The 13,390-nt window shown below is 48.0% G+C and overlaps 1 protein-coding gene and 1 non-coding gene across 7 annotated transcripts in view; one reads left to right on the top strand and one right to left on the bottom strand.

Moving 5' to 3' along the window:
* Nucleotides 1-13,390, top strand: part of LOC122364510 — a 35,944-nt gene that overhangs the window by 20,037 nt on the left and 2,517 nt on the right. For 4 of the 6 annotated variants that reach the window (XM_043334937.1, XM_043334939.1, XM_043334936.1 and 1 more), the window contains exons 24-33: nt 1,166-1,212; nt 1,647-1,717; nt 2,110-2,156; nt 2,445-2,505; nt 2,849-2,907; nt 3,090-3,180; nt 3,914-3,974; nt 4,429-4,516; nt 5,047-5,111; nt 7,538-7,602. In XM_043334937.1, the coding sequence (XP_043190872.1) occupies nt 1,166-1,212; nt 1,647-1,717; nt 2,110-2,156; nt 2,445-2,505; nt 2,849-2,882 (260 nt within the window). In that variant the 3' untranslated portion in view covers nt 2,883-2,907; nt 3,090-3,180; nt 3,914-3,974; ... (1 more) ...; nt 5,047-5,111; nt 7,538-7,602. The remainder of the gene's footprint in view (nt 1-1,165; nt 1,213-1,646; nt 1,718-2,109; nt 2,157-2,444; nt 2,506-2,848; nt 2,908-3,089; nt 3,181-3,913; nt 3,975-4,428; nt 4,517-5,046; nt 5,112-7,537; nt 7,603-13,390) is intronic. The other 2 variants (XM_043334941.1, XM_043334940.1) reach the window with 2 other exon arrangements.
* Nucleotides 4,048-4,166, bottom strand: LOC122364522. Its single transcript, XR_006253561.1, has one exon. It is a non-coding gene; the product is annotated as a U4atac minor spliceosomal RNA (small nuclear RNA).

Below are 13,390 nucleotides of genomic sequence, written 5' to 3'. Positions count from 1 at the left end.
GTGTAATGTGACTAGGTATTTCATCAGCGAATCATCATTTTCAACGCTGGATGCAATGAAAGCCATAAACAACGGAGTGCATTTCTATTGCAGTTGCAATAACAGACGGCAAAAAACCAAGACAGGAACGAGATCACGGCCACACAAACACACTTTTTACTTGGAACGTTTCGTCCGAGCATGCATGCTCACGACACGACCCTCATCCGTTGAGAGTTCGTGAACTCTAAGAGATGATACAGTCACAGGTGTGCAAGTAATATTAAAGTTCTTTTTTTTTTTGTTATCAAAAGTGAAGTTAAAGAGAAGAATATTATATGCCGAAACCCAGATAACCTCTTTTTGGAAGTAACTGGTCCTCGCAGATGTGTCTTATATTGCTTAATAACCCGATTCTGTAAATCAGAGTTTGTAGTGCGATTTTCAAAAAATAAAATAAAATATTTGTAGAAAGATTACCATTTTTGTTTTTTCCCAGTCGAAAGGAAATTGACGGAACTTTATTTCTGAGCAAAAATAATGGCAAATTTTAATGTACTAGGGGGGTAGCCAGAAAGTTTAAAAATTGATGACGTCACAGCTAAAAATCAAAATCATTTTTTTGAAAATCCGAGATGGCCAATTAATTGCCCATTTCACCGCCATCACAACGATGTACAGGTTTAATGCATTTCCTTCATTACTTTAGGAGATATAGCACCTCAAAAATCACTCTGCAGAGTGACCTCGTCAAAATGCCCGGGGCTATATCTCCTAAACCGCTGACGGTAGGGGCCTGGCGTTGTTACCATTGACTTCAGGGCATAAGAGAACCCTATAGACAAGATTTCATCAAAATCAAAAATGGTCGGGTGTTAGGCCTTGGTCGATCTATCGTGGAATGCCCCAGCTGTCAGTGATAATTTCTGAACTATAAATATGAAAGACAATAATGTTGGGTCTGGACATTTGTTAAAATATCACGACGATAAGTTGGGTGATTCTGTTTCGTTTTTTCGTATGAATCAACGTTATCACATTCATTCGCTTCATCTGATGACAACACCCAGCTCGCTTCCAGCTACGGCGATGCAGAAAAGTTTCCCTGTTAGCCTGACGGTCGGTGGCCGGCCGGGTGTGCCGGTCCGGTGACGCTGGCTCTGACCGCGGTACCGTCTCCCCACAGGACGTGGTCCGGTGGCGGCTGTCGGCCCGAGTCCCTCTCCCGACACGGTGAGTTGCCAGCGGCGGTCCCGGCAGGCAGTGGCGCCGTCCCGCAGACCAGCTCCACATGAACCGTACCGGTGGCTTTTGTGGCGTTTTATCTGCGTACAGTAGACCGTCGATCTATCCTGCTCCGCCGCTGGCCCGGCGCCGGAGCTCGGAAATGTCTACGGACAAAATATTACCGTAAAATTGGCTATAGCCTCAGTCGTAATGATAAGCCGGCTTACGGCTTCATATCATAGCGATCTTTTTAAAGATGTTATGCTTTTAGCGTAGAGAAACAAAGAATCTCTGATACCTCGCCCAATGTATCTCCGGAAGCTTTAGCAGGTCAGTCTCCCTTCAATCGAACCTAAAGAGCAAGCAAGCTTCCAGTGCTGTCAAGCTGCCAACATTTTGCTGCTCACACACCGGTATTTATTGCGATATTTTTCTTCCAGGCCCTAGGATCGGCTGCACGAAGGGCTGTCGTGCATTGGATGCTGTTGGCAGGCGCCATGGAAATTGAAAGGTAAGCAGCAGCTGCAGCAAACTTTTTCTGGAATGTTTAATCTACAGTGTACTAAGACGGAACAGTGTATCCCAACGTTTGTCGAAATTATGTGTATGAGGACGTGTATTTCCCAGCTGTCAGTGATAATTTCTGAACTATAAATATGAAAGACAATAATGTTGGGTCTGGACATTTGTTAAAATATCACGACGATAAGTTGGGTGATTCTGTTTCGTTTTTCCGTATGAATCAACGTTATCATATTCATTCGCTTCATCTGATGGCAACACCCAGCTCGCTTCCAGCTACGGCGATGCAGAAAAGTTTCCCTGTTAGCCTGACGGTCGGTGGCCGGCCGGGTGGGTCTGTCCGGTGACGCTGGCTCTGACCGCGGTACCGTCTCCCCACAGGACGTGGTCCGGTGGCGGCTGTCGGCCCGAGTCCCTCTCCCGACACGGTGAGTGGCCAGCGGCCGTCCCGGCAGGCAGTGGCGCCGTCCCGCAGACCAGCTCCACATGAACCGTACCGGTGGCTTTTGTGGCGTTTTATCTGCGTACAGTAGACCGTCGATCTATCCTGCTCCGCCGCTGCTCCGGCGCCGGAGCTCGGAAATGTCTACGGACAAAACATCACTGTAAACGAAGTTCTTACTTCTTAGTCATATCATACGAACATGCTTTGCCATTTTTACACAAAATAGCTGTTCCTAAGATTCCTGTTTGTTGACTGTTGTTCTTACCCTCAGGTTTCACGGAGGTACCCAGCTTTTACGAAGCCGGTGCATTCATTGCAGTAACATTTACCTGGTAAGCACCTAAATATATTCTTTTCGCGTTTTTGTGAGTCTTGCTGTCAGTTTTCCGTTAAGACTCGAGTCTGTCTCCGTCACTGAATTCACGTGTCGCGAACTTTGCCCCGACCCGGTGATGCTATGGCTGCGGTCGGCTTTCCCATGTCGCGAACAGAGACTGGACAAACCTCAGTATCGACTGTCGGTGAACACGCCGACTGCCGGACGAAGTTTGTGCACATTCTGTCTGTTCTGTCAACTATGATGTTCTATAATTCATTTGTGCGTATCGAACAGCAACTTCTTGAAGACTACGCTGCGGAGTGCTTAGCGTTACAGCAACCCGTGCTCTCTTTCAGGCTACGCGGCGGCAGACTGGTGGGATCGCCGTAGAATGACTGTCGGCCACGTTGACGAGGTGAGAACGGACATGTTCTCATGTGTAAAGAGTGATTTCTAGTTCATGATGATAACACCCAGCTCGCTTCTAGCTACGGCGATGCAGAAAAGTTTCCCTGTTAGCCTGACATATTCGTCGGTATTTTCCCCAGTAGTGTATTCTCCGACCATGTGCTGACGCTTACCGCCCTGTGCCTTCAGGTTCCCGGTCGTCGCGTCGCTCTGTGGAGCGGGCTGAAGAACGATATGGTGGACGTTCACCTGCGATTGGCGGTCCGCGGCAAAACGAGTGGTGAGTGAGCTGCCCTTTTGATCAGCGCCTTTAGACTGTCGGCTTGATGTGTGTGGGGGGCGGTAATCATTGGTTGTGCTGGTGCCTTCAAGCTCGCGCTCCTCACAGCTGTTTTGCCAGTATGAGTAAATGTGGTCAGATATAGGCGCGCTGTTCGGGCGGACTCCCTTGCAACTGCGCAGATCAGCTCCAGCGGAGCGTTTCCATGGCTCCGCTGGCGTTCCCTACCTGCGAACATTACAACTGTCGAACCGCTATACCGACCCGGCTTTTGACTTCGTGTCGGTACGACGTTTGCCTACAAGTTGTTCCGTAAAAATTGAAGTTTATATTAGTGTATGGAAAAGAAACGTCTCAGCTGGATTTTGCTAACCATGAAATGTCCGTAGATTGTTGAATTATCGTGGATAATTGCCAGATATATTTATGGCGTCCCAGTCCGCCGCCGTTCATATTATCTTTGAGTTTACGCTAACCGTGCAACGCTGGACGTGATGTGTTCAACCGTCTGTGTATGGCTGGCACTGTGCGGGTCTGCCTGCCGTGCGGGCCGGCCTAACAGGCCAGGGGCCACCTCCGAGTGCCCGCGGCGACGCCCGGGTCGAGGCGGGCGTGAGCACTGGCGGTGCGCGTCCAGTGGTCGTCTGGGTGCGCTCGCGTGTGGTGGGAGGCGGTGTCACTCCGGGAATCTACGTGCGGACTGCGGTGGTAACACGGCTTTGTTTCGTTTCAGTGAACGGTGGGACAGCTAATGAGGCAACTCGACTCTGGATGCTTGCAGATCGTCTTTCGTGGTGAGCTGAACTCGTAAAGAGTTCTTAAGGACATGAAAATGCTACTGTTAAGTTGCCCCCTGTAAAGTAAGGGGGCTCCAGAAATTGCCACTAGACACCGAGGTGCCTGAGGCGTGTTAAGTTACGGGTGTAAGCACGGAAGTCATCACTAGACGATCCTCTGACTTCAGCTTCCCCTAGATCAAGGACGAGAGATGCGTGTTGAAGGAATCTTCTATGTATATCTGTTGTATGATGTTTTTAGGAAGTTTCACCATGGTTTTGCCGAGATTAGCTTGTGAGGAAAAGTTATGTTCAATTATAATGGATCTGTTATATGTGCGCTCACTCTCCCCTGTATTCAGTCTTGGAGCGGGTATTCTGTGCAAAGGACTGTTCTGACTGTGGTCATTTTAGTGGTTCCTGAAAGGTGTGGGGTATATCAGCGCCATCTATGATCGGTTTTTGTCCCTAGGGAAACTGATTGCAAGGATTGGGGCCGACGTTGCTGCCGTTCTGCTTGAAGTTTTCCAGTCTCTTCTGTCTACTAGCAACGCCTAATGGTACGTAAGTCCATATCACGAGAGGGTGTTTCTTGTCTTTCCTGATGACACCTATAATGGCAAGGGTGGCCGCTGCCCGCCGCCTGGTCACGCCCCCACGTCCGCTCTAGGGGTCACTGACGGGCACTTGATGCCCCGCCGCTCACCCCTGGGAAGGTCTGAGACGAGGCACACCCGCCAGGGTGGCGGGATGCCCTAGCAGGGCACCGTCCTAGCCGGGACGGGTGGATGAACAGAAAAGGGCCCTGGCCGGCGGGCGCCTAGGACGCGCTGGGGCGCCCTCTCAGTGGCGCCGGGCGCCGAGGCGATGCCCGCCGGCTCTGGTTGGAAGCGTCTGCGTGCGGCCGCTGCGAGTGCGATGAGCGGGGCGCCGGTCGGCGTAACTCAATTCAGACTACCCTGGGGGCGTGGCGTGGGCGGCGGGCGGACGGCGGGACCCCGTGTGCCGCGATTATGAGAGCTGACTGGCGTGTGACGGCGCCCATCCCGGCCGCACCGCTGCAGTGTTTGACGACTGGCCTGTCCTTCAGGCTGACTGCGGCCCCTGGATGACATCACGATGCCTTGGGACCGGGACGGCAGCGGAAAGCTTGAGGTGAGACATATTCAATATTCAGTTCTTGATAAGCCGGAAGACAGTTTCAGTATGTGTTGGTATCTGTTTTGCGTGAACTTTTGCAACGTTACCACTATTTAAACTGTCCTGTGTTGTCTTTTTCGACTTTAACCCGCGCCCCAGTGGCGGTCTCAGCCAACTTCGCCCTAGTGAGGGGGGGGGCATATGTTACCACCCACCTCTAACTCAAAAACTAAGAGGGCTAGAAAGACGCGGTAAAAAGCAGTCGATAGCTCTCAATGCGTACGTTTGAAAGTATTTCGGTCATTTTTCACCTTAGAGCAATATTGGGGTCACCAGAGGTCATCAAAGGTCAAAATTTGCCAATTGTCATTATATTTTTCAAAAAACATGCCGCTATCTCAGGAACTATGGTAGATAGAAAATCGCATTGAAAATCAATCGATAGCTTTTGAACTCTTCTTTTGATAAGGTCATTATCCAAATTCACCTCAGGTCAACGGTTTAGCCTACAGAGGGCAAAAACTCCAAAAATAACTGTTTTTACGAAAAGCGTTTTTCGACAATAACTTTCGACTCCAAAAAGCCACGACATTTCTATTGCCAGAATCGTGTTCCCCTCGCCAAGACGCGTCGAATGAACTATAATTTGACCTTGAAAGGTCAACTTGAAAATTTGACCTCAGGTCAAGGTCATGACCTGACCGGAAAAGGTCATGTTGCATATCAGTCGATCCGTCTCGGCAAGACAAACACAATGAGACCATCCCCAGCGTTCTATCTCTTTCCAATCGCGAGTTATTGGCAAAAAACTGTTTGTAGCCTCAAATGACCTCGGATGACCTTTCTAGAGGCTATCAGCAAAAATGACACCTTGGTCATCACGAGCGGTCTAAATCTTTTTGATTCTGAAATATTTGGACTGTTCCTCTGCGTACACACGGATCTAGAGGCATTTTCATTTTTCTCCATTGACTTGTAATGGAAAGGTCACGCCACTGACCTGACCTTAGGTCACGGATATAAAAAATCCCAGATATACAAATTGTAGGCGCCCATAACAGCATGCAATCCACCAAGTTCAAAACCTTTCTGACAAACACTGCAGGCTGGACAGGATTGCAAACTTTGTTTAGGCTTGGTCAGTCAACTTGACCTGGTGACCTGACCTGACATGACCTGGGGTCAAAAATTTTACACATTGTCCAAAATTAATGTACCAAAAGCTACCTCAAGCGGCGCGGCGCTACGCGCCGCGGTTTTTTATTCACACGCAAAAAACGTGACAGGGTGGTAACATATGCCCCCCCCCCCCCCCACTGGGGCGAAGGTTAATGCCACAGACTAGGTTGCAGCTCAGTCAATACTTCCCGTTAATAGTTTTATTTTAAAAAAAGATGCAACGCACATTTATTTTGGATTAAATAAAAAATTTGACGACTGCGTATTTCAAAATTCAGTACCAGAATGTCCTGCAGTTCACTAATTGAACTCGTTTATATCGTTCGGTGCTGGAAAACAAACCGCAGCGCCAAATTGAATTTCGACGATCGGTTTTGACACGGTCTGGCGCCGTTTTCTTAGAAGCTGGATTGGTATACCTGTGTTTCTTCGAGAGGTCAAAAACATTTTAATGCGATCGGTAATGTCGGTTGAGGTTTCATTTGAGTCCGTCACATCGTTACAAAATTGTATTTTGGATTAGTTAGTTGTCTGAAGGGAAATTCCTCTCCAAAGAGGGGAATGAGTAGGATATTGGTACTTCCAAGGACACAAATATTTGCGGTTAAATGCTCCGGAGTTTATAGAAGTTGTTTCAATATTAGTGGCTGATTTTTATTATCGATAAACTCGATTGACATTGATCAATGCCGTTGACGCCGGAGGTATACACTATTCAATTATGTATGGCTTTATTGATTGGCAAAGTTAGGCTGATGTACAATTGTCCTATCCTGATGACACCTACAATGGCAAGGGTGGCCGCTGCCCGCCGCCTGGTCACGCCCCCACGTCCGCTCTAGGGGTCACTGACGGGCACTCGATGCCCCGCAGCTCACCCCTGGGAAGGTCTGAGACGAGGCACGCCCGCCAGGGTGGCGGGATGTCCTAGCAGGGCACCGTCCTAGCCGGGACGGGTGGATGAACAGAAAAGGGCCCTGGCCGGCGGGCGCCTAGGACGCGCTGGGGCGCCCTCTCAGTGGCGCCGGGCGCCGAGGCGATGCCCGCCGGCTCTGGTTGGAAGCGTCTGCGTGCGGCCGCTGCGAGTGCGATGAGCGGGGCGCCGGTCGGCGTAACTCAATTCAGACTACCCTGGGGGCGTGGCGTGGGCGGCGGGCGGACGGCGGGACCCCGTGTGCCGCGATTATGAGAGCTGACTGGCGTGTGACGGCGCCCATCCCGGCCGCACCGCCGCAGTGTTTGACGACTGGCCTGTCCGCCAGGCTGACGGGGGCCCCTGGATGACATCGCGGCGCCCTCGGACCAGGACGGCAGGGGAGCGCTTGAGGTGAGATATTACTGATATTTCCGATTCGTGGATGTAAGACTGATTTTTGTGTATTGACATCTTTTAGTAGTATTTTTGTAACGATTTTCCCACGAACACCATCCTGCGAAGTCCTTTGCAACTCTAAAGCTCGGGGCCTTCATCTCTCAGAGACTTGTTTCACTTAACGCGATTATTCCGTGCTACGAGGTATTGGCGCTAATTTTTCATTAAAACGAAAGCAAAACTACGAACTAAATTAGTCATCACTTACTTTTTTGCTCAAACCAAAGTGCAAATACCATGCAACGGCCTGCCATGAAACAGGGCCATGCTGTCTATCATAGGTACGTTTTAAGGGTAATGCAGCCTATTCAATAGCTGTGTCGGATTTTTTTTTTTGCGAAAACATGAAGATCGCACGATTCTTCTGTTCAAATTGAACTTATGTCATTGGAGGGAGCGTTATCAAATGGCCTTAGATTTAAAGATTATATCCCGCCAAAAGAATTGATTGGATTCGAAACAGACCGTGCTCAATTGCTGCAAAGCAGATCGCATTCAGACAAACCCATCATTTTTAGTACGGTCTGTCGTGAGCAGATGGGCTTGGAAGGTAACTTGTTTATCCGGGTTAAAAAGTACCCTAAACCCCAATAAACAAATAATCGGTTGATCTTTCTGCCGTCGGAAGGAAAAAAGCCGTAAGTCGCATTTTTATCGATTTTTCGTTTTTGATATCGTTGGAAAGCTCTTTTCATGGTGCGTTTAATGGTACTGCTCAAACGTGTGTACACTCAAAAATGAAAATATTATATATAATATAAAAATTCAAAAACGGATTTTTTACATCAGGGATAGCAAAACACGCAGGAAGAAAGCCGCATCCTTAAATTCGGCAGATACGGCATTTATACAAAATTTCAAACAAAGAATGTGGAACTGATAAGTCAGGAAGAAAGCCGTATCTTGTAGATACGGCTTTTATTTGATGGTGGCCTGTGAAATATGAGCCGAATCGTTGGTCCAGGCAGTTTGGAAGAAAGCCGTATCTACTCATTTAGCATGGCTTCGGCATATCCTGGACGGAACAGTTGAACATTTACACAAACATGCTACGTGATCGTAGCAATATGTGACCATTATAGGGGAATTTTAATTGAAATAAAATAGGGAGTGAACTTGAGAAGTTTGAAGCCAACAGAACTTTGCCAGCTCGGTGGTGTCAGCAGTAGGGCGGGTCGATGGAAAAGGTTTCCAAGTGAAGAGCGATTTTCCTACGGGCTGATCCATAAAACGGTTAAAACATATTTTTTGCGAATTTTTGAAAAGGAACTGGGCGCGCCGTCAACGGTTTTTCGAGACCACTTTTGCTAATTTTTCTCGTTGTTTGCAAAATGTAGTGGGAAAAATTCGAGAAAGGTACTATATTTACCACTTTCCTAGTTCTACATGCTTACCCCCACCTCTTCACAAAGTTTGGAAACCCCAGTGGCAGAATCGTGCTCAGAATAGCGATTAGCATCGGCGCTCTGAGCGCAACGAAACCAGCGCCATCTATTGAGCGAGTTTGGCATAACATTGATTTTGACGGCTTTCCGACCGTTAAAAGCTGACGCAGCCGCTGCCACGTCGGGTATATGGTGTTCTTTGGTGTTCCTAGGTGTCTGGTGTTCCTTATTTGACACTAGGTGAGTTGTACCCATTCGATCCGAAATACTTCAGGAATCATAAATTGCTCCGGAAGCTATACCTATAGTGATTTCGCCAAGAAAACAGCGAGATGCTTAACTTTGATACCTATATGTGTATCAGTTAAATTAAGTTTTGCAGACAGATAACATCAGTCCAAACCGTATGTTCATTTTTGAATGCAATGTAGCCAGCCACCTAACCGTCCTAGGACAGAAAATCACACTTCGATAATTGATTCAAACGCCGGCATGAGAGCGTTGCATTGCGTCCTGATGGCACACGTGATGTAACCGAGACGTGCTCTCTTAATAACAGCAACGTATGCTGCCTAAGTTAGGAACCGAACGGCTCGCTCCACTGCCTGAGTAGTGAGTATGGGTATGCACCGGATCGAAATTAATTTGTTAAGCAGCGGGTCGAAGGTCACCCTCTTCCAGCGAGATTGCTATTGGTGACTCTGTAACGCGTTCTTTGGACCGATCTATGAGCTGCATGTAGTGCATGACTTGTTTATTGCAAAATGCTGATAGAATCGCATATCTTTATGTCTCCTGCCTCATTCGCTTCCTATACTTTTTTGCCATAAGTGTCTCGAGTCTTTTTATCACCATTCCTTAGTTCAGCAAGCATCGCAGTGTATCATGTATGCACTGTTTGCTGGCTGTCTGTATCGGCCAGTACAGCCCAAACAAGTTTCCTATAGTGAGCCCGGTACTTATTCCTGTCGATCACTGGGCGAAAAACACAGACCGGTGAGCTGAGAGGTCTCGCAATAGCTGGATGCTTTGGAGTAATCCGTCTCCGCAATGTTTACTCCGTAATTTCGGACCACATTGGGACATAGTGAACAACATTGAACTCGGTGATAGTTCGAAGCTGGTCAATATATGTTGTATGATGGGCGATCGCGACGGAATACGTAACTTGCAAGCTGCCAACGTAAGCCATTTTACCAAATTCAAGGGCTCAATCTTCCTTACTGACAGCTACATCAGGATTTGTCAAGAGCGTGACGCCTGCTTCCGGGCTGTTCAGAAGTGTTCTCTGATCTGGACTGCATGGCGTTGCCCGAAACGGCACGAACGGTTCCTGCTCGATGCACAGGCACTCTTGGTAAATGGTCCACTGATCGGCGCAGCTTTAGTCCAGTGGCTTTTCCACAAGTCTTGTAAACTTGTTTAATAGTTTGGCCCTTGTCTGATTTTGGTGTAAAATAGAATAAGTATTGACTACCGGACTTATTTACTGAAGCAATATGCTCGTCCAACAGGCTCGTCATAGCCGATGATCCAGCACGGCTATCCTATTTATCATGATAAACGACGCATCCTTATGCACGTAAAATGCAGAAGGGCATTTCCTTTGTAATCACTTGCCTATCCGAGAACAGAATGTGAAGTGTCACCGAGGACCACCACGCGCCATTAGTTCCGTTTCGACATGGAGGCTCCTTTCCACTAACTGCAACAATGTCACATGATTGGGATCACAAATTGCGTCGGAGACCACTTAGCAGCTACTACCGCGGTTATTATGAGGTCAGTTTCCCTCAAAGCTCGATGCTCCACTGCTTGTTGCGGTGGCCCAGCCCCAATAGGTAATCAAAATAGGATCTGATGTTCCGATGAGAACGCGCGACTCGGGCAGTGATATGATACGCGGATCGCCGATCAGCAGGATACCTCGCAACTCATCCTCAGTCTGTTGTCAGATGAAGCCGGGCTAAGTTGACGAGGCTAACTTAGTACTTAGTTATTCTGCAATTGAGCTGCTACTGTTCAGTTCCAACACTAGGTTTGCATTTCAAAAGAAAGGTTAAATTTACATGCAAGGAAATAATCGAAGCCAAAACTGAAAATAATGCTGCAGAAGTCTCAGCGCAGAATCAAATGACTAATAGGTCCAGCGGACACTATCGCACTTGGCGCATAATGGCTGTGCTTAAGTCAGGTGAACCCCCAATATGTACATTTCATGGCTACTTTAATTGCAATTGACAGCTTTCACGCTATATACGCTCCTGTGCCTTACGTTTTTTTCATCAGCGTCCTAAGATCGCATCAGCAGAATGCATATTGTCTCGGCCGACGCAAGGTTAACAGTCCTCTCAAGAGATGGCGCTGCGATCGAGTTGCGGAAAACCGATACAGAGAGCATGGCACCATGGCCACAGTTAAAGAGATACAGCCAACAGACTTGCAGAATAGGTTGAGGAATAGCTGAAGTTTCGAGGTATATATTTGAAAATAATTAATCATATGACATTTGTGCTCAAAATTCGCGTGCAGTGAAAATGTAGCGAAAAACCCGGTTGATTAATTGGCTGCGGCGACCCGCAACCTCAACCAAAAAAATTGAAAAAATTCACACAGTCTTCTTGTGACATGCTCCGTAGGAATTTCGGTCTTCATTATGTGTCCTCGAAAAAAAAGTTCTCGGATGACCCGCCCTAGTCAGCAGGGTGCCGGGCATTCAGTATTTTGATGTGCTAACCAGCCGGGAGCGCCAGTATAATCCGACCGTTCTTTTCCCAACTTCGTTTAAAATTCCAATAAAAAATACCCGACCTAGCCTCCCCCATGATTAATTTGGCCTCCCTGTTCCCACCCTACCCCACAACCAAAATAGCATCATGTTAAGTTCGACCCGGTAATCATCATAGACAATAGACATGCAGCTCGTACTCGTAGCTGGCACGCTTAGTACGACGACCTACAATCTTTGTCGTAAAACCGTTGAAGATATAGTTGAATACCGTGAAAGGTCGATTGCTATTGCCAACCTCGTCACATTCATTGTGATAATTGTGACCACGCCCATGTATCTTTGGGACCGTCATCCCCTGTCACTTCCATTCCTGGTCAATGACTACCGTCTTCTTTCTGGCTCCCTCATACCCATGATGCTCAATCATATTGGAAATTTAGGCTACCTTGTAGCACCCACACAAGCCCAACATCTGCCCAGAGCCTACCAGCACAGCTGTGGCCGGTGGAGGATGCAGCAAGGCGTACTGAATAGCCCTCTGCTCTGTTGCAGTAGGCGCTATAATCAGAGCCCTGTGAATACGAGTGCACATTGGGGGGCCTTTTGAGGGTGCGCCCTCTAAAGGGCGTTCCCGCAGACGTGTGGAGCTCTCAGCAGTCTAGCGATCTCCCGGGAACCTTGCGTCCAGCTTATCAGCAACATTCCCACTCATCGTCTCTTGCCCCCTTGAAGTGCTTTTAGGTCTGCAGATCGACGATGGGAAACTACACTATCTCGGTTCTCTCGACATTGTCGCCGTGGCTCCGGCGCAGCGGCAGACCGGCACACTCATCTCTCCGAATATATCGGTGGCTCAGAATTAACTCTGGAGTCCAGTGTAATCGAAAATTGAAGCACCGTACAAAGACAGCATTCGTGATTCCCCTTGTCGGTTGCAGGCACGTAGCCAGGATTTTGCTCAGGGAGGGGCCACAGGTCGCGACCTAGTGTCGTGCCCCTCCAGAAAAAGAAAACTCCTCGGATTTGGCCCACTATCTTTTGGGGTGTGGTGCAGCTGGGGTTATTTTTTTAAGTTTTATTTTATTTTTCGCCTTTAGAGGGGGGCATGGCCCCTGTGCCCCCCCCCCCTTGGCTACGTCCCTGGTCGGTTGGTCAAGATGTCTTTTGATGGCACCCTGCGCAATCAGAATCCAAGAGCCTAAAGTTACGACAATAATGCAATTATGCATGGATGATGTAGTTTAAAATGGGTATCATGTTTGTTTTTGTATTGAACGTTCAATTAAATATCCATACTTGAGAGCTGAAGCAGTGGGACGGAACATGCAGCGGAACTGCTTTAGTACTTTTATGAACCAATATGCAGTGTCAATACCATGCACCGGTGATACTGCTTTTTGACGACAATATGATTGAACAAAAATGGCGATACGGCTTTATTCCCGATCGGTTAACCAATGTATCAGACATACGGCTTTTTCATGACAGTATTGTTCAGGTGTCTCGTACGATGCGGCTTTCTTCCACGATACGGCTTTTTTCGTGAAAGAAAGATTCCGCAAACTCGGGGTTGAATTTGAAGCAAAAAAGTTTTTCGCCTTTTGCTTTAAGGTTAAAATAATTTCCC

Source organism: Amphibalanus amphitrite, unplaced genomic scaffold (genome assembly GCF_019059575.1).
Source record: "Amphibalanus amphitrite isolate SeventyFive unplaced genomic scaffold, NRLGWU_Aamphi_draft 000680F_arrow, whole genome shotgun sequence".
NCBI lineage: Eukaryota > Metazoa > Arthropoda > Thecostraca > Balanomorpha > Balanidae > Amphibalanus > Amphibalanus amphitrite.
Note: the sequence above shows the minus strand (reverse complement) of the source record. Positions and strands in the feature narration are given on the sequence as shown.